The sequence below is a fragment of the Phragmites australis genome, chromosome 18 (genome assembly GCF_958298935.1).
Source record: "Phragmites australis chromosome 18, lpPhrAust1.1, whole genome shotgun sequence".
Lineage (NCBI taxonomy): Eukaryota > Viridiplantae > Streptophyta > Magnoliopsida > Poales > Poaceae > Phragmites > Phragmites australis.
This window is the reverse complement of record NC_084938.1, coordinates 865,848-885,415: the sequence shown is the minus strand read 5'-3', so window position 1 is coordinate 885,415 and position 19,568 is coordinate 865,848. Positions and strand designations below refer to the sequence as shown.

Genomic DNA, 19,568 nt, shown 5'->3' with positions numbered 1-19,568 from the left:
TGTTATGTCAATCTCTACAATATAAAACATAAGTTGTTTTTCGTTTCACATATTCTCTTACTCTTATCCTATTTAATAAAAAATCTTAAAATTTAAATAATTTATTCACTTTTATTATCCAACATCATCTTATAGTCTTACGGATATAGGACCCGATTTATTTATAAAAATAAATAAATAAATCAGGAGAAAATTTAACAGATAATCTCATCCTTATTTTTTATCTAATCTAAAATCAAATTATAACATCGCTCTTCACATATTCGCTCGATAGTACTCCCATAATACATCCATATATCCATATTTTAAATTTACAATTATAATTATCATATCTAATATTTATGTTTTTATTTTAATGCACCGTCACTTTGCTAGTATGAAATCAAATGGAACCATTTTGTGAACGAAATTTGAAGTTCCACAAATTCAGCGAAGCGCAAGGTGCTATTTGTAAAATAATTCGTGAACAGTAATCTCGGTCTAAAAGGAAAACGCATCGACCTCCGCCTGCGCACACGGAATACACAGACACATGGCGACGCCGATGGAGGAGGCGGCGGCGGCGCCCGCGCCCGCGCCCGCGCCCGCTGGTGGAGGCGGTGACGACGCGGAGATGCCCGCCGCCCCAACCTCGGGCTCCGACTCGGACTCGTCGGACTCGGACGACGACGGAGCGGCCGGCGCCGACGAGCTCCGCATCCAGGCCCTAGAGCAAGCCCTACAGGAGCAGCCTCTCGACTACGAGACCAACGTGCAGGTCTCCCTCGCGCCCTCTCCCTACCCCCCCCCCCCCCCCTCTCCCGATGCCATGGCGCGCTAGGGTTTTGAGTGGGTTTAGTCACTAGTGTTGGTTCGAGCATTGTGATGGTAGCTGTACTAAGGTTGGAATTAGCGTGTGCTCTTACGCATTCGGACCTTTTTGTTAGGCTATTTTATCCATTAGGATGTCGATTTGGTGCCAGTGAGCTCCATTGCAGAAATTCAGTGCGGATTTTATCACTGGATTATTCCCAAAGTCAGGGTAACTGGGATGCTTCCTTATGTTTTGTTGCTGTTCTTCGTTTGCCTTAGTTGGAGTGGGACTGTTGATCGAGACTTGAGATGCTTCGTATCTGATTTGTTCGCTGTTGATGAATGTGTTGTGTTTGTTGTTGCAGTATATCCAATGCTTGAGGAAGTCAGGCAACATCAAGAAGCTTCGTGCGGCAAGGGAAGAGATGAACAAGTATTTCCCGCTTCCGCCAAAGATGTGGCAGGAGTGGGCGAAGGATGAGATCTCATTGAGCTTGAGGTCTGTGATTGTTTTATGCTTTTACATGTTCCTGAAGTATTAGGCTTTTCTGCACCAAAAAGTGAAGACTCTGTATTTCAATTTTGTGAAAAAAATGAGGTTCATTCGTTTTGATTTTCTGTCCTGTCTATTTTGTTACAGTGATGAATCTTTTGGTGATGTTGAAAAGCTCTATGAGCGTGGGGTGCAAGAATATCTGGTATGTTTAATTGTTATTTTGATGTTGTGTTTAAATTGTTGAGCGTATGAAGTGCTAACTTGTTTTATTTTGGTGATCATGACATTGCAGTCCGTTAAGTTATGGCAGGATTACCTTGATTATGTTGAAGAGCATGATCAATTAGTGTCTCAATGTTCACCATCTGGCCTCTCCAAAATGAGAGATTTGTTTGAGCGCGCTATTACTGCAGGTGGGCTGCATGTCACTGAGGGCAGCAAACTATGGGCAGCTTATAGAGAATATGAGATGGCCATTCTTATCACCATAGCTGATGGCAATGATGAGGAAAAAGCAAAGCAAGTTCAGTGTATACGCACGCTCTTCCACCGCCAGTTATCTGTTCCTTTGGCTGATATGGAATCAACGCTTGCTGAGTATAAGAGCTGGGAAGCCGAGCAAGGCAATGCAAACGATCCAGGTTCCGATTTTGATGGTGCTCCCTCAAATGTCGTATCTTCTTACAAAAAGGCCAATGATATGTACAATGCAAGGAAGCAATATGAGGATCAACTAAGCAATGTAGGCGCATCTGAAGCTGACAAACTGCAGGAGCTTCTGGTATGGTGAATGTAGTTTACGATCTGTCAATGCGTAACTTAAATCTTATTTATAATTCATCCTGCTAATATTTGCTTGAAAATTGAGATGTGCACCCATTGTTGTGTCAGTTTTTATAAAAAAAATGCAGATCATGTCTCTCTGAGCAGCTCTCTTGTTTCAAATTTGGGCGAGAAGTTATATCTTTGTTGAAAAATCTCATTATTTGAATTCTTCTCCCTTTTTTTATTTTTTAACCCGAATTCTCTCTCTCTCTCTCTCTCTCTCTCTCTCTCTCTCTCTCTCTTCTTCTGGATTATTTCACTGAAAGTTATAGGAATACAATTCCATTTGATGATCTTGCAGCAAAAATATTTTATTCTTCAGTTCGCCGTCTTTTTTGCATGGCCCTGCTCAATAATTTTTTTTTCAAGAAAATCTTATTTGGAAACAAAAAAAATCATATATGCCTCTTATATTGTATATTTGTGTATATGACAAGTGTGAGTTGCGTAGGTTCTTTGCTACCATTCAATTTTGTCAATCAGTTTATATTTTGTGTGGGGCTTACTTGTTTTTCATTTTAACATTGCTATCCACACATATTCGTTACTTTTACTTACCAAATTCATGTTCTTAGTAAACTCAATGTCGTTTTTTTGTGGATTAAACAGAAATACATCAAATTTGAGGAGGCTTTCGGTGACCCTGCTCGTGTTCAAGTTCTGTATGAACGAGCTGTTTCAGAGCTTCCTGTTTCAAGTGATCTATGGATGGAATACACAAGTTACCTGGACACTACCTTGAAGGTCCTTCTAGAAACTTCTGTGGCAATACATGTAGATCAATCACGATGATACTATTTTGTCTTTTAAATATCAAGAGATGCTTTTCTTTGGCAGGTGCCTTCTGTTCTCAGAAGTGTTTATCACAGAGCCACACGAAATTGTACATGGGTTGGTGAGCTATGGGTCCGTTATTTGCTGTCTTTGGAGCGTATTCGTGCTTCTGAAGAGGAGTTGCGGCATGTAAGTTCCTTGTTTCTCTCTGTTTCTATGAAGTTTGAGATTTTATAATTTAGATACTCAAGCATCATATATGTATGCAAAGTAGATGGCAAAGTTCAATGTTTGAGGTCTGGTACCATGGTTCTAATAGCACACATGTTTTCAAAAAAAAAAAAAAAAACACCAAGGGAACTATCTGCAAGCTTTCGTCACTGTTGTATTTGACTAGCATTTCCCAGTTCCTTTCACGTTCTTAACAATTAACCCCACTGCATGGTAGCACATGCTGCCCTAGGAGCCAAATACTATTAAATATTTGGGTATTTATTAACTAGCTGTAGATGTCTGCTACTGTTATGTACTGAGAACCCTGTTACAAGTTGGTGGGGGCATAATGTTACTGATACAATTATTGTACTATACGACTAACTACTAACTGCAAAATATCCTAAAGCATTCTGGTAAGCAGCCAACAGAGCACATTCTGACAAAACTGTATATCATGAAATGTCTAATGTGTTCGCTGCATTTCTTTTGTTGCTTGCCTTACTTTTTTAGTAGTTTGGAAGGTTGTTATTTGTCTTATAATCTGTTTCTTTTTTATGTACGCTGGGAGATATCAATATATATGTATATCAATATATATGTACTTGTACATGTTTTCAGGTGTTTGAACGGGCAGTACAATGTTCGTTTCCAACCATAAAAGAGGTGAGCATGGTATCTGCTTGTTTTTTTTCAGTTACTTTCTGGACAAACCAGAGCATTCATTTTGAAGAATTTATTCTGCCCAGTGCACATTGCTTGAGATGGGGCTTCTTATTTATCTTATATTTGAATGGCTGCACCATTGCAGTATCTCGATGTTTATCTTACTCGAGTTGATGGTTTAAGACGGATGATTTCAAATGGATTGGATTTCCAACTGATTAGGCAGACATTCATGGTATGTTCTCTCTATCAGCTCACCGTTTACATGCATCTTTTAAATTTTTACTAGAATTAATTATGGGATATAATATCAGGATGCTTCTGAATTTCTCTCACCTCAACTGGGAACAGAGGAGTTATTACTCTTGTATGCATATTGGGCCAAATTAGAGTGTAATCTTGGCAAAGATCTAGCCGCAGCTCGTGGAGTTTGGGAAAACACTTTGAAAAAAAGGTTTAGTTTTTTTCTTTGTGCAAATTCATGTATTGTTCTCATACCTGGCACCCTTAAATCTGTTCTTGTTCTTCCAGCGGGTCTGCTCTTGAAGTCTGGCAACACTACATTTCAATGGAGATAGAAATGGGACATGTACATGAGGCGAGATCACTTTATAAGCGCTGTTATAGCAAAAGATTTGCTGGGTCTGGATCAGAGGTAAATTCTTCTCGAAAAACCAGGAGAATCTCTTTCTTCCTGCTATCTTGGTCTGAGAACTTGCCAGTGAACTCTTGTGTATACTGCATGAGTTATTACGCTATAGGATAATGGGATGCTATGATATGAGATGTTCTTGATCTTGATTCTGAAAGTGTATCAAGCCAAATATGTAAGAAAGTGAAAAACAGAGTTAGACCTGAATGATAGAAACAATAGCAACAGTAATATAATCTGAAACAAGAGCAACAAACTGTTATAGAACATGGGACTAGTATTAGTGTTGAATTTAGGAATTATGGTTGCTGTCTAGAAGTGTTATGACATGAGAATTCTCACATTTTTGTTGAGGTAAGAATCCAACATACAGATGGGGTCAGTCTGGTGTACTTGTATTATTTTTTTCACATTGACAGACTTGGGTCTACTTTCCTTTCTTGAGATCTTAAAAAAATGTTAACGTTTTAGCCACTTGACAAAGATGAACGTGATGGCATCATCCTTAAGTTGTTAATTTTCCTTGGTTGCTCAACATAATGATTACTGATGAATAGTTGAATAACTTATTTCTGTTGACATTTCCTCTGGTATGCAGTTACTGGCGTACTGTTGTTGCTGAGTACGTGCCAGTCTTTGAAATAGTAGCTTAAGCAGTTAATTGCCTCAGTTCCTTTATGTACACCATAATTATTAGTGTTTTGACATGACAAGTCTAATGAATACTGATGATTTAATTTTCAATGTTATCATCTGCAACTTACTAGGACATATGTCATGCGTGGATAAGATTTGAAAGGGAGCATGGCACCTTAGATGATTATGACCTTGCTGTAAAAAAGGTATGCTGCCGAATGTTCTTCTGTTTCACCTTTTCATTTGGCTTTGGCCCATCAATTTTCTTTGACTGAATCTAAGCCACATTAGCTACAGTGGTGGAAAAACGTCTTTCTAGTTTTCTTAACTAAAGTTGTGCTTGCTTAACACTGGCCTTGAGGATGTGGAGTTCTCAGTTTGGGTATTTAGCTCTGTGCTCCAAGTTCTTACTTCAACATTAATCAGGTTATTTGGACCATTTTAAGCATGCGGGACAGTGGTGGGAAGGCGGTTGTAATCTTAAAAAAGGACAGCATTCTTTTTTTGTTCCATAAACTGGATTTTTTTCTGGTGAACAAAAATTTGAACTAGCTTGATGCACCATGCATGTTCCTTAAACATTATGTAATCTTGTGTATGTGAGTGAATGCTCCTTCAATTGGTCATCTACGCATGAATCACTTCTTGTGGAAAAGAGCAAGTCTTAAGATCTGCTATACCGATTATTCGTTCATAATCATGAGAACACTGCAAGTTTCTGCAGATTCCTGGTACCTTTTGCATAAAGCATGATAACACACTAAAGCTTTTGACATCATTTAGATTTGCATGCATGATTAAATCCTCTGTGCAATCATCGGATCCCTTGCGTTTGCCATTTACTTTTGCAAAGGTCACCACTTAACATATTCAACATGTTTAAAGTGTTTCTAACTGAACTGTATGAGTTTGGTGATAGCATGGGTTATCATGTCTACTGTAGTTACTGAACCAATTATCCTCCTATTTGACCAGGTCACTCCTCGGTTAAAGGAGCTTTCGGTGTTCAAAGCTCAACTGGAGGCTAAAGTTGAGGTTTACTCTGTCCGCAATGATACTTCTAATGCAAATGATTCCTCTCAGAAAAGAAAACCAAATAAAATGACCAGTAAACAGCAGCCCCCTGCTAAGAAAAGGAAAGAGAATCCACCTAAAAGCACTATGTCATCAGATGACCAAGGATCAAAGACGCAAAGCGGAAACCATGGTGCTGTAGAAGTTGGAGAGGTCAGCAGGGAGAAGGTCGAGGCATCGATCGAAATGAAAGTGGACGGTGACAGCCGAACAGGGAATACAAGTTCAAATGAATCAAAGCCATACTTCTACAATGACAAGTGCACGGTATTTGTGTCAAATATAGACTTGAAGGTATGTCATTTTCCATTTCTTGGATGCACTTAGCTCTTGAAATTCAATAAACTAACTTGTTACCTTCTCTCTACAGGCAAATGAGGAGAACCTCCGACATTTCTTTTCTGACATTGGTGGTGTGACAGCAATAAGGTTGCTGAAGGACAAATTCACCAAAAAGTCAAGGGTATGTGTTCATAGTTACACTTATTCTTAATTTTTGCCTCTAGCATCCCATAAATGTAATATGTATTGCTTATTTATTGAATTCTGTACAAAGCATCTTTACACTCTGAAATAAGGCATTAGTAAAATATGCTTGCCCCTGTATTAGTTCCCTAGATGTTCTGGTAGTTTCTGTTTCATAGCCTGAAACTACAATGTGAGGTTGAAGAGGTAGCATGGCTTCTCAGAGAGTCAGAGTACATATTTGAATATATCTTACCCCTCCCACTCTGCCCGGAAACTGCTTCGATCCTTTTCTCAGCACTATGATCCTCCATCACCCGGACATCTAGTCTGCCCAAGCACCCGCCTAGCCCGCTGAGAAACACACTAGATCTTCCAGTAGTTCCTTGGTGCAAACTGCAAAGTGAGTTTGCCAATAATATATATGTGTTCCAGGAAATTAGAGACTCTAGTAAGTTTTTATGTTTTCACCATTTTGGTATTGTATTTCCCAAATGCGTCAGACTATTAGAGTGCTAGGAAGGGATGTTTTTCTTCAAATTAGCCCTTGTGCTTAGCACATTTGCGATTAAAGTGTAACATCAGTGCTATCATCCTGTTGCTTTCCGTATTATGCTTATCGCTATTATTTTTATGTGCAGAAAATCTTAGTCTTGGTATTTTAAGAGGATTCTTTTTTGTTGATTTGTTTTTCCTGAATATTTTTGCAGGGGCTGGCCTATGTGGACTTTTCAGACAACGAGCATGTTGAGGCAGCCATTAAGAAAAACAGGCAGAAGTTGCTTGGAAAGAAAGTGAGCATCGCTCGTTCGGATCCGAGCAAGAGTAAGAAGAACCGTGAAGCAGGCCCGTTCTCCAAAGGCCAGGGTACGTTCTTTGGCCAACCGAAGACCTTTAGTGTTTGACTGTTTTCATATTTCAAAATTGAATCAACGGATCAACCAAAAGCCAATAGTTGCTTTGTATACCAATAATGAGTAAGAACTTTAGAACTGCAGATTGCTCCATGAGTCCAGCACCAGCTCAATTCCGGATGGAACGCCTGATATTTTGCTGTTTTCCACTAAAAAGAATAGGGGAAAATATTGTGTGGAAATCACTAATTCGGTGGAATCTTGGAGAGTACTCCATAAAACATATGTTGAAGTTTTGAAAAATTCTCAAAAATATACCATACGTAGGGGAGGTGATATTATTCAACCATGCAAAAAATTTCAAGATGAAACCGCACCTATGTTTTTTTTCACCTATGTTTTTTTTCTAGTAGATTGGTGTATCTTTTATACAAGTGCATAAGACTGAAAGTAGTGACGTGCACCACTTTTGCATATTTAATGTCACTGTGATGTTATGGGCAACATCTACATAGCTTCAGATTCTGACCTATCTGAATTTTGTAATATTTTCCTTTCTCTAGATAAATTGCCTCAGAGTGGCGATGATGGTGCAAAAGCACTAGGATCCAGTAGACCAGACAAGGAAATACCCGAAGGTGACACGAAAATCACAGGGAAGAACACCTTTGCTGCACCACGAGCTGTGGTTAAACCTCTTGGATGGACCCAAAGGGATGAGAAATCAGACGGTGGTTCAGAAGAGTTAAAATCAAATGAGGAGTTCAGAAATATGTTACTTAAGAAGTGATGTTCGTAGCCAGGTTAGTTCTTTGGTATCCTTACAGATGATGTTCATCGAACGCTACAATTGTTGCCATGTACTTATTGAACCAATTTCCCCCTTTTTTTTCTTTCATGAAACCGTTGTACATTTGTGATTAAATTTGTCAGTCTTTTCTTCCACTTGTGGCTAGGATTAGCAGTTACTTTTCATACTCGATGCTGAATATGTTTCGGTACTTTATTTGGTTATCCTGCTTTAGGCCAGAAAGAAACGTATAATAGAAGATCTTGCTGTGTATCTTCTCTCAGCTGCAAACTTTCAAGAATGCAGCACATGCAGAACCATGTTGTATCTATATGTTTCCAACATCTACCACTGTATATTGTCGATTTCTTTCTACGTTATCGTTCTGGGACCTAACTCGTAGCTGCTCGCAATGTGTGCAGGTGCGTGAATCTCCATATCCCGTCCAGCTTGATCTGACTAGATTTCCGGTGGCTCCATGCTTATGTTATGCTTAACTAGGGATCCGCGATATTTGGAAGTGAATGGAGGTTGCGCCTTCGGCTAAATCAAGGAGGGTAACTAGCACCCGGGGATTCAGAATCATTGGCGAAGAGCTGCGAGTATTTCTGTTAACCGAGGGATATTATATGCCATGTAGAAACTAGTAGTTTGTTGGGAATAATGTATGTGACGTTGCGTCGGAGCAGAAATGCCTGCCCATGTAAATCGAAATCAGTGGTCGTAACAGATTACGGTTCTTTATCATTGGCAGTGCCGCGGAAACATCTCAGCGTCTCAAAAAAAAAAAAAAGGTAATATTATGTATACATAATGGTTGGAGTAGGAAATTTTGCTAGTATGTTCAAATTTGTGTTAACCATTAGGCTATTTATTTATTAATTCAAGCATGATAAACGGTCAAATACGTACACATGCAAATTCCCTTTCGAACACATTGTCGATTTTGAAAGAAACATTTTGAACTGGCAAAGGGTTAAGTTGACTTGAAATCTGCAAATCCCTAAGTCGTGTATCCTGAAACTTTCTTTCTAAGACCAAATTGACTGTACTCCAACTCGCGCCCTTCTCCTAAATTTAGATCCTCTCTATGTTTTGCTAGATTTAGCGAAACTATAGCGGAAAGCTCACAACAAGCTTAGTTTTGAAACTAGTATATTGAATAAAATCACCAAAGTTTTTTATTCCCTTTCAAAGGGGTCGCCAGACAACAAACGAGTGTGAGCTAAGAAGATGTTGCACGTTCGGCTCATGCGAGGCAATAAAGCAAATGCATTTTTTTTTTTAGATAATGGATAACATTCCGGCTTTTTGCATCTGAGATGCATACAGCCGTAAGCAAATACATATATAAACACAAAATTTTCCATCCGAAAAGATCTTTTGAAACTCGAGACAAATTTCGACGAAGCACGTTACAGCAGCCGTCTCAATCACACTGGCACCACCATGTCAATTTAAGCTAAAAAGCCACTACGCATGCTAACTTTTTATTAAAGCGGCACGATCTTATCGGGATTCGACCTCTAGACATGTACTCTCATTTAAGATTTTTAATGTAGACTCTAAGAAGGGATTCCGCAGTAAAAAAACTTTTTATTAAAGCTCTCACACGACACCACACGAGGAAAATTAACACCACCTAAAAGAAAGCAGCTAAACAATCTCCTAGTGAATTGGAACGCGACGATCGACGAGGGGCGGCGAAGGCGGCGTGGAGGCTCCGGCGGCGGCGTTTCTAGTTGCCCTTGCTGACGACCTCCTGCGCGGCGGCAACGGTGGGCAGCGCCGGGATGGCGCCCTTCTGGGTGGTGCAGATGGCGCCGCAGGCGTTGGAGAACTTGAGCGCCTCGCGCAGCTTCTCCTCGTTCTAATCATGCATGGAGACGACAATGCATGCCAATTATGTCATCATTAGCAACATGCATGCATGCATGCTTTTTTATAAGGATTCTTACGTGGAAGATGGAGTCGTCCTTGGCCACATTGACGAGGAGGGAGCCGACGAAGGCGTCACCGGCGCCGGTGGTGTCAATGGTGTTCACCTTGTAGCCGGGCATGCTGCCCTTGAAGTCCTGCATGCGCACAAACAAGACGATCGAGACAACACGTGAATTAACAAGATCGATCGATCAGATGGCAATTAAGCAGCTAAAAAAAGAAGAGGGAAAAAAATAAATATTGAACCTTGGTGAAGTATCTGCATCCCTTGTCGCCGTCGGTGACGATGAGGAGCTTGAGCCCGTCGAACCAGAGCGAAAGCACGTTCTTCTCATCGTCAGCATCACCCTATGTAAGGAAGGCGACCTCATCATCGCTGACGATGATGAAATCCGAAATCGGCCTCCTTCCAGATGCTGAGGATCTCCCGGACCTGGCAGCGTCCTCGGACGGCCAGAGCGGGAGGCGCACGTTGGGGTCGTAGGAGCAGAGGATGCCCCCGGCCTTGGCGGCGCGCATGGCGGCGAGGTGCGCGGAGCGGCAGGGCTCGGCGATGAGCGAGATGGAGCCGTAGTGGAAGATCTTGGCGCGGCGGATGAGGCCTAGGTTGAGCTCCGCCTCGGTGAGCCGCAGCATGTCCGCGCTGGGGTTGCGGTAGAACATGAACTCGCGCTCGCCGTCGCGCTTGAGCGGACGAAGGCCAGCGCCGTGCGCGCGTGCTGGTCGTACAGGCAGCCCTCCGAGCTGACGCCGTTCTGCTTCAGGATGTCGACGAGCATGTGCCCGAACTCGTCTCGTCGTCGCCGAACTGCACCAACAGCGGTACGATTGAGCACAAGATTCTTAGTTATTAAGAAAGAGCTTCTTAATTTACGAGAATCACAACCAGTTCAGGTTATCAAAATCAATCGCATACAACAATTGAACAACGAGCATCAAGTTGCATGGCTTAAAGAATGAACTAATGAAAGGCAAAAAAAAGTATTTTACATCCTCTCAAGTTTTATTTTATATTTTAGAGAGAGAATGTTGGCATGTTAGGCCGAATTATGATCTTCTGACTTCATGTGAAATAAAATCACCGTGACTTCACTCCGTTGTGCGCTGTTCAATCGTAAATAAATAGATAAGATTTAACGATACATTATCCTACAAACAGGAAAATCGGTATAATCTTCCTATACAGAGTATCTTATCGTTTCTCACAAAATACTTTTCGCTCCGACTTCAGCGGAGGATTTGGATCCGGCTGTTGGGCCGGCCATGACGACCCCAACTGCCACCGACGAGCCGCTGTCAGATCCGAGTCAGCAGGGCACTGAATGACTTAAGACAGCAGATCAGACACGAGTGGCAGAGTGCGTGTACGCACGCACGCACCCACACGTGATCCCAAAGGCCAGCACGAGCTGAGAGCAAAACGACCTTTGCATTTCTAGTGCAAAGGTAGTAGTGTACGCGGGGATTGATGGAGAAGTCAGTGAGTACTATACCTTGCCGACGTTGGCGGGCGCGCCGCCAGGGGCCTTGACGAAGCCGCCGGACTCGGCCAGCGAGAGGCCGGCCACGTCCGGCACGAAGTCGATGAGCATCTCGCCGAACGACACCACCAGGTTCGGCGCCATTGATGATGATGCCAAAGGAGAAGAGGTCTGCTCTGCCCTGGCGGTGGAGGGGGAGGCCTGGGTGGTTGCTTGGTTTATAAACAAGACTCGATCGGCTGATAATCGTCAGGATTAGGATTAGGATCGATTAGCCGTTAACCAACCAACTAACCAGGCCTGAATTTACCCCTTGCTTCTATCTATCTATCTATCTATCCTCCCCTCCTGTGTTAGGTGCAGCCAGTGACAACGCTAGGTTGGGCTTTGTTGGTGCATGCATAAGCGGATACAAACTCATATTTGTCATATGTTACTTTGAAATTACTTGTGTTATATGATGTATAATGAAATGGGTCATTTTGGCGCTAGCTTCGGCTCTCGGTGCAGCTAGCAACAGACCATGCTAGCTTTGTCGACTACATGCAGTACCATGGACGACGACGTGCCTGCCTGCCTGCATGCATGCATCCATGCAAAGACGTCCCATGAAATGCTACGAAATACACTATAGTTTGTGTGTGTATATATAGATAGATAGATACACGGTGAGTTTATTCTGCGTCTAGGCGTAATAGTGAACTACGTTGTGTCACCCTCAGTTGTTGCAGCTAGCTTCGCACCACCCCAGTTACGACTAAGAAACTAGTTAGTTACGACGGCACATATAGGTGGGTTACGATCACATGATAAAAAATGTATAATTACGAGAAGTATTGTAGTTTACTGCTACACTACCCCCAGTTATGACTAAGAAAATAGTCAGTTACGACAGCATAAATAGTTAAGTTACGATCACATAACAAAAAGTCAGTTACGATAGAAACTATACTGCTTTTTAGATCATAACTAGGGTATACGTAGAGGTCCAGTTGCGATCACAGTTACGATTAAGAAAATAGCCAGTTACGGCAGCACAGATAGTTGAGTTACGATCACATGATAAAAAAGTCAGTTACGATAACAGCTATACTGTTTTTTAGATCGTAACTGGGTGCATGCGCATAGGTGATTCAGTTGCGATCACATGATAAAAAGTGCATAATTAAGACTAGATAATGTACCCAATTACAACCATATATATTTGTAGTAACTGATCTATCTTGTGAGTCGCAACTATACTGTTTTTTTTTATCATAACTACGAGGTGGCGCAACAGTGAACTACAGTGCACCTAGACACATAATAGATATATAATATATATATATATACTTAATGTATGTATATTATGCAAGTACGTTGTACACGAGTCTAGCGTATGCACCCGACCGAGCATCCAACCAGGTACCGACACGCGCATCAGCCCCACGAACCGAGCGTGCGCCACCCATGACTCAAGCGCACTCACACCCACCAACCCCGCGGTTCCACCGGAGAACGAGCAGCGATTTGCAACTAATTGCACCTTCTTACATAGATTAGTTACGAGTACGAGCATAGGTTGATTGCAACTACATGCATAGAGCGCGTTCCCATCTTTGAGCAACTAGTTACAACTACGTGCATAGATGAGTTACAATACTTAGTATAGAATGATTACAACTTTTAGTTGCAACTATAAACATATTGGTTGCAATTATATGTAGCAATTTGCAATTAATTGTAACTTCTTGCATAGAGAAATTACACTATAAGCGTAGAATATTTACAACTATATGTTGTAACTACATACATAGAACGAGTTTTTATCTTTTAGAAGCGATTAGTTGTAAGTTACAAGTATATGCACAACGAGATTAAAAGTCACCAAGACGGACTCGATTGGGCGCACGTTGAAGCGGTCGCCGCGGCGGGGGGGGGGGGGGGGGGGAGGCCGACTTACTCGGCGACATGCGGAAGGGAGGTTGGCTCGGCCGGGACACGCGCGCACTTATTAGTGCCATGCTTGTTTTACTTTTACAGGCCACATTATTAAAGCCAAGCCCAGGACTGGCAGCTAAGCTAGCTATGAAGCTAGTATGAGTTGACGACCCTGCATGTCATCCTGATCTCGCCCTGCGTGCCCTCCTTGAGGTCGAGCTGACCCATCTTGAGCATCCCCTGCTGGAACGCGTAGAAGAAGTATGCCTGGTTCATCGCGAACCTGTTCACCAGCGCCCTCGTCTCCGGCGACTCGAACAGCGTCTGGTCCGAGCTCAGAAGGCCCCGCCGCGACTGCAGCTCCCGGAAGTACACGCCGTCGAACGCGTTGCTCGTCCGGTCGAACGTCGCCGTCGCCGAGTCACCGTTGGCGCAGGTGGCGCCCAGCGACGACGCCAGCGACGCGTCCAGCGTCGCCACCTCGCCCTGCAGCCGGTTCTTGAACGACGCGCAGTGCGCCACGCCCAGCGTGTGGCCCCCCGACAGCGCCACCATGTCCTGGACGTTGAAGCCGTGCGAGCCGAACATCTGGATCAGCGTCGACGCGTTCAGGGTCGGCGCCGGGAGGGCGATGGTGTCGGCCGCCTTGGACTGGGTCCCGTCCCGCCGCCCCTGGGGCACGCCGTAGTAGGGGCCGCCCGCCATGAACACGGCGTCCCGGGCGGCGAGCGCGAGGATGTCGGCGCAGGAGACCGTGCCGGGGCACTGCGCCTCCAGGATCTGCTTGATGCTGTCGATCACCTCGTAGCCGCGCAAGCTCTTGTTCGCTAGCGCGTCCTTCTCCGCCGTGTTCTCCGACGTCGAGTCCAGAAGAACCGACGCGTCGCAACCCTGCACATGTGCACGCACGCACGTCACGTACAGTTCATCGTGACAACGTCACGTGTACATCGCCAGCCACCATGATCGTGTCAAATAGAAAGAGTATTAACTCACCTGAACGAAGCAGTCATGGAAGTGCAGCCTGAGGAGGCTGGCGGCGAGGGTGGGATCCTTCATGAGCGCCTCGCCGACGACGTTGAAGACGATCATCTCCGCGAACGGGCAGCTCATGCCGTAGTAGTCCATGCTGAGCGCGGCCACGCCGAGCCCCGTCAGGACGGCGGCCACCTGCACGATGATCAGGAGCCTGACAAGGTTCTTGGCCGCGCTCATCCTCACCAATGTTAACTATTCCTTCACCTCGAGTGACAAGAGGAGGAAGAAGAGAAGACGAGTGAGTGAGTACTTGCTGTGGCGAGTGCAGCTAGCGGGGTCAGCTATTTATAATGCACCAACGCAGCATGATTCATTGAATTGTTATTATTTCTGAATCGTATATGCAACATGATGTTAGTGTTATAGCGCACTACATGGATGAAATCCAAAACATGCATGCATGGCCACCAGGAGATCCATCGTTTTACTAAGAATGGCCTACTTCCTAGAGTCAAAAAGAAGCCTGATAGATCACTCACCTCAGTGGCCTATGGCGTCATGCAACTGAAACATAAAAATTTGCCATTGGTAAGCAGCCAGCACATGATGAACAGACAATTGCCGTATCAGATACTCAGATTAAACGCTGTGCCCAACTCGGACAATACGAAATTGTGGAAACTTTTGCTGGAAGATCGTGGGGATGTGCGGGGATTTTCCAGAACGGGGTCTTCCCGAATTTCATTACCAGGTAATAACGAAATTACACATAGTTTTTACTATTGGTGATATGCCCTAGAGGCGATCGAGTTTGCGGATTGGATCTGCTAATGGGCTTTAATGCTGATTAAAGGTCCATTAGGGTTTAGAGTCATAATGGGCTTTAATGTTGATTAAAGGCCTATTAGCGTGCTCTATATAAGAATAGGCAGGGACCAAGGCGTATGAGAGTTTTTCCGAAAAACAGATCTTGCCACCAAAACCCTGGCCGCCTCCTATTCCCGAACTCCCTTCAAAACCCTAGCCGGGCGCGTGGTGCTAGCACACCGGCGCACGGCGATTCCATCCTTGTACGTGTGGATACCGTAGAGGCGCTGCTACTATTGCGGTGTTGATCTGCTCGGGACGTGCTCGGGGGTGCTCGGGACGTGCTCGGGGGTACTCGGGTCCTGCTCGGAGGTACTCGGTTTGTGCTCGGGAGTACTCGGGACGTACTCGCGAGTACTCGGAAGGTGCTCGGGGCGTGCTCGGGACGAGGCTGACGATCGACTGCTTGACGCGCACGACGTTGGATTGGTCTGCTCCAACTCTTCTTCCGCTGCACTGCTTGTCAAGTGGTAACGATTCATGATCCCCTACTCGCATGGCTTCCTGGTTGAACGCGGTAGAGAAAATTTATTTTGTGCTAGCGTAGCCTACCCGTTCCAAACAGTGGTATCAGAGCCATCCTGCGTAGTTTTCGATCTGGATCAGTCACATATAGAAGATATGTGATAGAAATAGATTAGATCTATTGTTTTTCTGATCAGTTCATATGATGAATTGATCAATGCACGGTTGGTTTGATGAATTAGAAATCGAATGAGATGCCAGTCGATGGAACCACATAGCCAAAAAGATTAGCTCGATCTCCCACCTAGTCTTGCGTGCGACTTGCCCCTACCGGCTGGAATCACCATCGGGGCTAACTGCGTGCATCGCAACATGGTCGGGAGAACAGCAGATCGAGGTTGTGTGTGCTGTCATCGTTTCTGGAAAAACCTCACGCGATGATCAATGGGATTGATCTAATGGAAATTGAGGCATTATGAATGACTCGGAATTGGCTCGATACGATCGATCCGATGAGATTTTCACCGTCGCATACACGCATAGATTGTTGTAATAACATGATCCCATCATGACATTAGAATTCGATTATACGCTTAACTCATTTTTGCAGAGAATGTTGTGACTGGTATGGCCTTGTGATATGTGATGCATGTGTGTAATTTTCATGGCCTGCGTGTCATGGTTAATTGCAGCCCACGGCTGTCACGTTATTGTATAACGGCCTGTGTGCCGACTTGTGATGCTTCTTCTCATGTAATTTATCTAGTGCTATTAGGTGTAATATACTAGAACAAGATCATGGAGATTTGAAGCATGATGACCCGGAGGACAGGAACCGTGGCGATGAAGATCACCATGTGAAGGGGCCATACTATGTCACAGTTAATATGATTGCCTGTGATATTTTTGTGTTCCTGTCATACTATTCTTTCATGTTTTATATGTGGTGAATATGATTTTCATGATAGAGTAGTTTCCCTAACAAAAATCAAGAGTAATTGATGCCCTTCCAATAGCTGCACCTACAAAGGTTTTGATCATTGTGTGGTAGGTCTGCCAAAGCATGGTGCCATCATTTATCTTAACCAGTTAGAGTGGATGTCGGAAATTCACACGCATAGTATTGGTTTACTTGATAAAGCTATCAAAACGGTTTTGGGCTTTAGGGCATGGTGTTGGGCGCCGGGGCATTCGATGCCACCCAACAAACAAGAGTCACATAGGGATGTGATTAGCAAGGCGTTGCTTACCTATGTCACTAAGTTTCTAGCAGTGATGCCAAAGCTCACTAGAACTTAGTTGAATATGGATCTTGATCCTCTATATGTTGTTAGAGGGAAAACACATATAGTGGATTATCTTTTGTTAAATTGTTTAATAGAAGATTCACATAGGCATAGTGCTGAACCTGCATTTTCTGTTGTAGATTATGGCACCGGCCGCTAGTAACACTTCCAGTTTTAATTTGCGATCGATTTTTGAGAAAGAGAAGCTTTCTGGAACAAACTTTATTGATTGGTATAGAAATCTGAGAATTGTTCTCAAACAAGAGAAAAAGGAATATGTTCTAGAGGTCCCCTATCCTGATGAACCAGCTGATAATGCACCTGCCGCGGATCGGAGGGCTTATGAGAAGCACACTAACGATTCACTGGATGTTAGCTGCCTCATGCTTGCCTGTATGTCCTCTGAGCTTCAGAAGCAATATGAGAATAGGGATACCCATGATATGATTGTGGGACTTCGAGGCATGTTTGAGAACCAAGCTCGGGCCGAGAGTTACAACACCTCAAAGTCCTTGTTTGCGTGCAGGTTAACAGAAGGCAGTCCAGTCAGTCCTCATGTGATCAAAATGATTGGTTACATTGAGAGCCTGGAAAAACTTGGTTTTCCCCTTAGCCCTGAGTTGGCTACGGATGTAATTCTCCAGTCGCTCCCTGCGAGCTTCGAGCCGTTCATTTTGAACTTTCATATGAACAGCATGGAGAAAAGCATGGCTGAATTGCATGGGATGCTAAAAACTGCTGAAGAAAGCGTTAAGAAGAGCTCTAGTCATGTGATGATGGTTCAAAAGGATAGCAAGAAGAGAAAGTGCAAGGGCAAGGCTAAAACTTCGGATGAGATCTCGAGTTCTAAGCCTAAACCTGTTGGAAAGCACAAGGCTAACCCTACCGCTTCTGACACTTGCCACCACTGCTATAAGACTGGTCATTGGCGGAGGAACTGCAAATTGTACTTGGAAGAACTCAAAAGGAAGAAGGGAAGTAAGACTTCCTCTTCAGGTATAAATGTTATTGAAATTAATCTTGCTACTCGTCCTGATGATTCATGGGTATTTGATACCGGATCAATGATTCATACTTGCAAATCGTTGCAGGGACTGAAAAGGACTAGGAAGTGTGCAAGAGGCGAATTGGATGCTCGCGTCGGCAATGGTGCAAAAGTTGCTGTGTTGGCCGTTGGCGTTTACTCCTTATCGCTACCCTCAGGATTAGTTTTGGAATTAAATAATTGTTATTATATTCCTGCCTTAGGCAAAAACATTATCTCTTCTTCATGTTTGGAAGAAGATGGTTATGAATTCATAATAAAGAACAAGTGTTGTTCGATATTTTTGAATGGTATGCTCTATGGTAATTGTCCATTAGTAAATGGATTATATATATTGAATCTTGAGGATATAACTATTTATAACATTGATACAAAGAAGCCTCGGCTTGATGATTTGAATCCCACTTTTGTTTGGCATTGTCGATTAGGTCATATAAATGAGAAGCGTATGCAGAAGCTCCATAAAGATGGTCTTCTACATTCATTTGATTTCGAATCATTTGATACATACGAGTCTTATTTACTTGGCAAGATGACTAAGACGCCTTTCACTGGTCGAAGTGAGAGGACAAATGAATTATTGGCCCTAGTACATACAGATGTATGTGGACCGATGAGTTCTACAGCTAGAGGTGGTTTCCAGTATTTCATTACTTTCACCGATGACTTTAGTAGATATGGTTACATCTACCTAATGAGGCACAAGTCTGAATCCTTTGAAAAGTTCAAGGAGTTCCAGAATGAAGTACAAAATCATATAGGCAAGACAATCAAATTTCTGCGATCAGATCGTGGAGGTGAATATTTGAGCCATGAATTTGGTGATCATCTAAGGCAATGTGGAATCGTTCCACAGTTGACTCCACCGGGAACGCCTCAATGGAATGGGGTGTCCGAGCGGAGGAACCGAACTTTGTTAGACATGGTCCGGTCGATGATGAGCCAATCTGATCTTCCGTTGTCCTTCTGGGGATACGCTCTAGAAACTGTTGTTTTCACGTTAAACAGGGTTCTATCTAAGGCTGTAGAGAGGACACCATATGAGATATGGACCGGGAAGCGTCCCGGATTGTCTTTCCTTAAGATATGGGGTTGTGAGGCTTATGTAAAACGTTTGTCGTCCGATAAGCTCACTCCCAAATCTGATAAATGCTTCTTTGTGGGGTATCCTATGGAAACCAAAGGATATTATTTCTATAACCGGGAAGAAGGCAAAGTGTTTGTCGCCCAGAATGGTGTCTTTCTTGAGAAAGAATTTCTCGCGAAGAGAGTTAGTGGGAGCACGGTGCAACTCGAAGAAATTCGGGAACCACGTGAAAGTGTTTCAGCTCCTATTGAACTACAACTC

The 19,568-nt window shown here is 43.4% G+C and overlaps 2 protein-coding genes and 1 pseudogene across 3 annotated transcripts; 1 reads left to right on the top strand and 2 right to left on the bottom strand.

The window, feature by feature from the left end:
• Nucleotides 1-517: 517 nt before the first annotated feature.
• Nucleotides 518-9,170, top strand: LOC133898842 (uncharacterized). 2 transcript variants are annotated; one of them, XM_062339618.1, is made up of 17 exons: nt 518-757; nt 1,158-1,291; nt 1,433-1,490; nt 1,581-2,069; nt 2,723-2,857; nt 2,951-3,076; nt 3,722-3,766; nt 3,912-4,001; nt 4,081-4,220; nt 4,298-4,421; nt 5,186-5,260; nt 6,030-6,422; nt 6,499-6,591; nt 7,304-7,460; nt 8,011-8,250; nt 8,660-8,672; nt 8,713-9,170. In XM_062339618.1, the coding sequence occupies exons 1-15, from the start codon at nt 533-535 to the stop codon at nt 8,235-8,237; spliced, it is 2,511 nt and encodes an 836-aa protein (XP_062195602.1). In that variant the 5' UTR covers nt 518-532; the 3' UTR covers nt 8,238-8,250; nt 8,660-8,672; nt 8,713-9,170. The 2 variants fall into 2 exon arrangements, with proteins under 2 accessions (XP_062195602.1, XP_062195601.1); XM_062339617.1 differs by having other exon boundaries at nt 8,660-9,170.
• Nucleotides 9,171-9,927: 757 nt separating this feature from the next.
• On the bottom strand, nt 9,928-12,242 carry LOC133899400 (fructokinase-2-like; annotated as a pseudogene).
• Nucleotides 12,243-13,716: 1,474 nt separating this feature from the next.
• LOC133899177 (peroxidase 47-like) lies at nt 13,717-14,891 on the bottom strand. The gene is made up of 2 exons (XM_062340141.1): nt 14,576-14,891; nt 13,717-14,470 (listed from the first exon to the last, which is right to left on the bottom strand). Exons 1-2 carry the CDS (start codon nt 14,792-14,794, stop codon nt 13,733-13,735), a joined length of 957 nt encoding a protein of 318 aa, XP_062196125.1. The 5' UTR covers nt 14,795-14,891; the 3' UTR covers nt 13,717-13,732.
• Nucleotides 14,892-19,568: the final 4,677 nt, after the last annotated feature.

Excerpts from the sequence above, each read along its gene's own strand:
- LOC133899177 (XM_062340141.1), bottom strand. The coding sequence starts at position 14,794 with ATGAGCGCGGCCAAGAACCTTGTCAGGCTCCTGATCATCGTGCAGGTG. Across the intron at positions 14,471-14,575 it reads TCCATGACTGCTTCGTTCAG|GGTTGCGACGCGTCGGTTCT; the intron begins GTGAGTTAATAC and ends GCACATGTGCAG.
- LOC133898842 (XM_062339618.1), top strand. The coding sequence starts at position 533 with ATGGCGACGCCGATGGAGGAGGCGGCGGCGGCGCCCGCGCCCGCGCCC. Across the intron at positions 1,491-1,580 it reads GTGGGGTGCAAGAATATCTG|TCCGTTAAGTTATGGCAGGA; the intron begins GTATGTTTAATT and ends ATGACATTGCAG. Across the intron at positions 5,261-6,029 it reads ATGACCTTGCTGTAAAAAAG|GTCACTCCTCGGTTAAAGGA; the intron begins GTATGCTGCCGA and ends CTATTTGACCAG.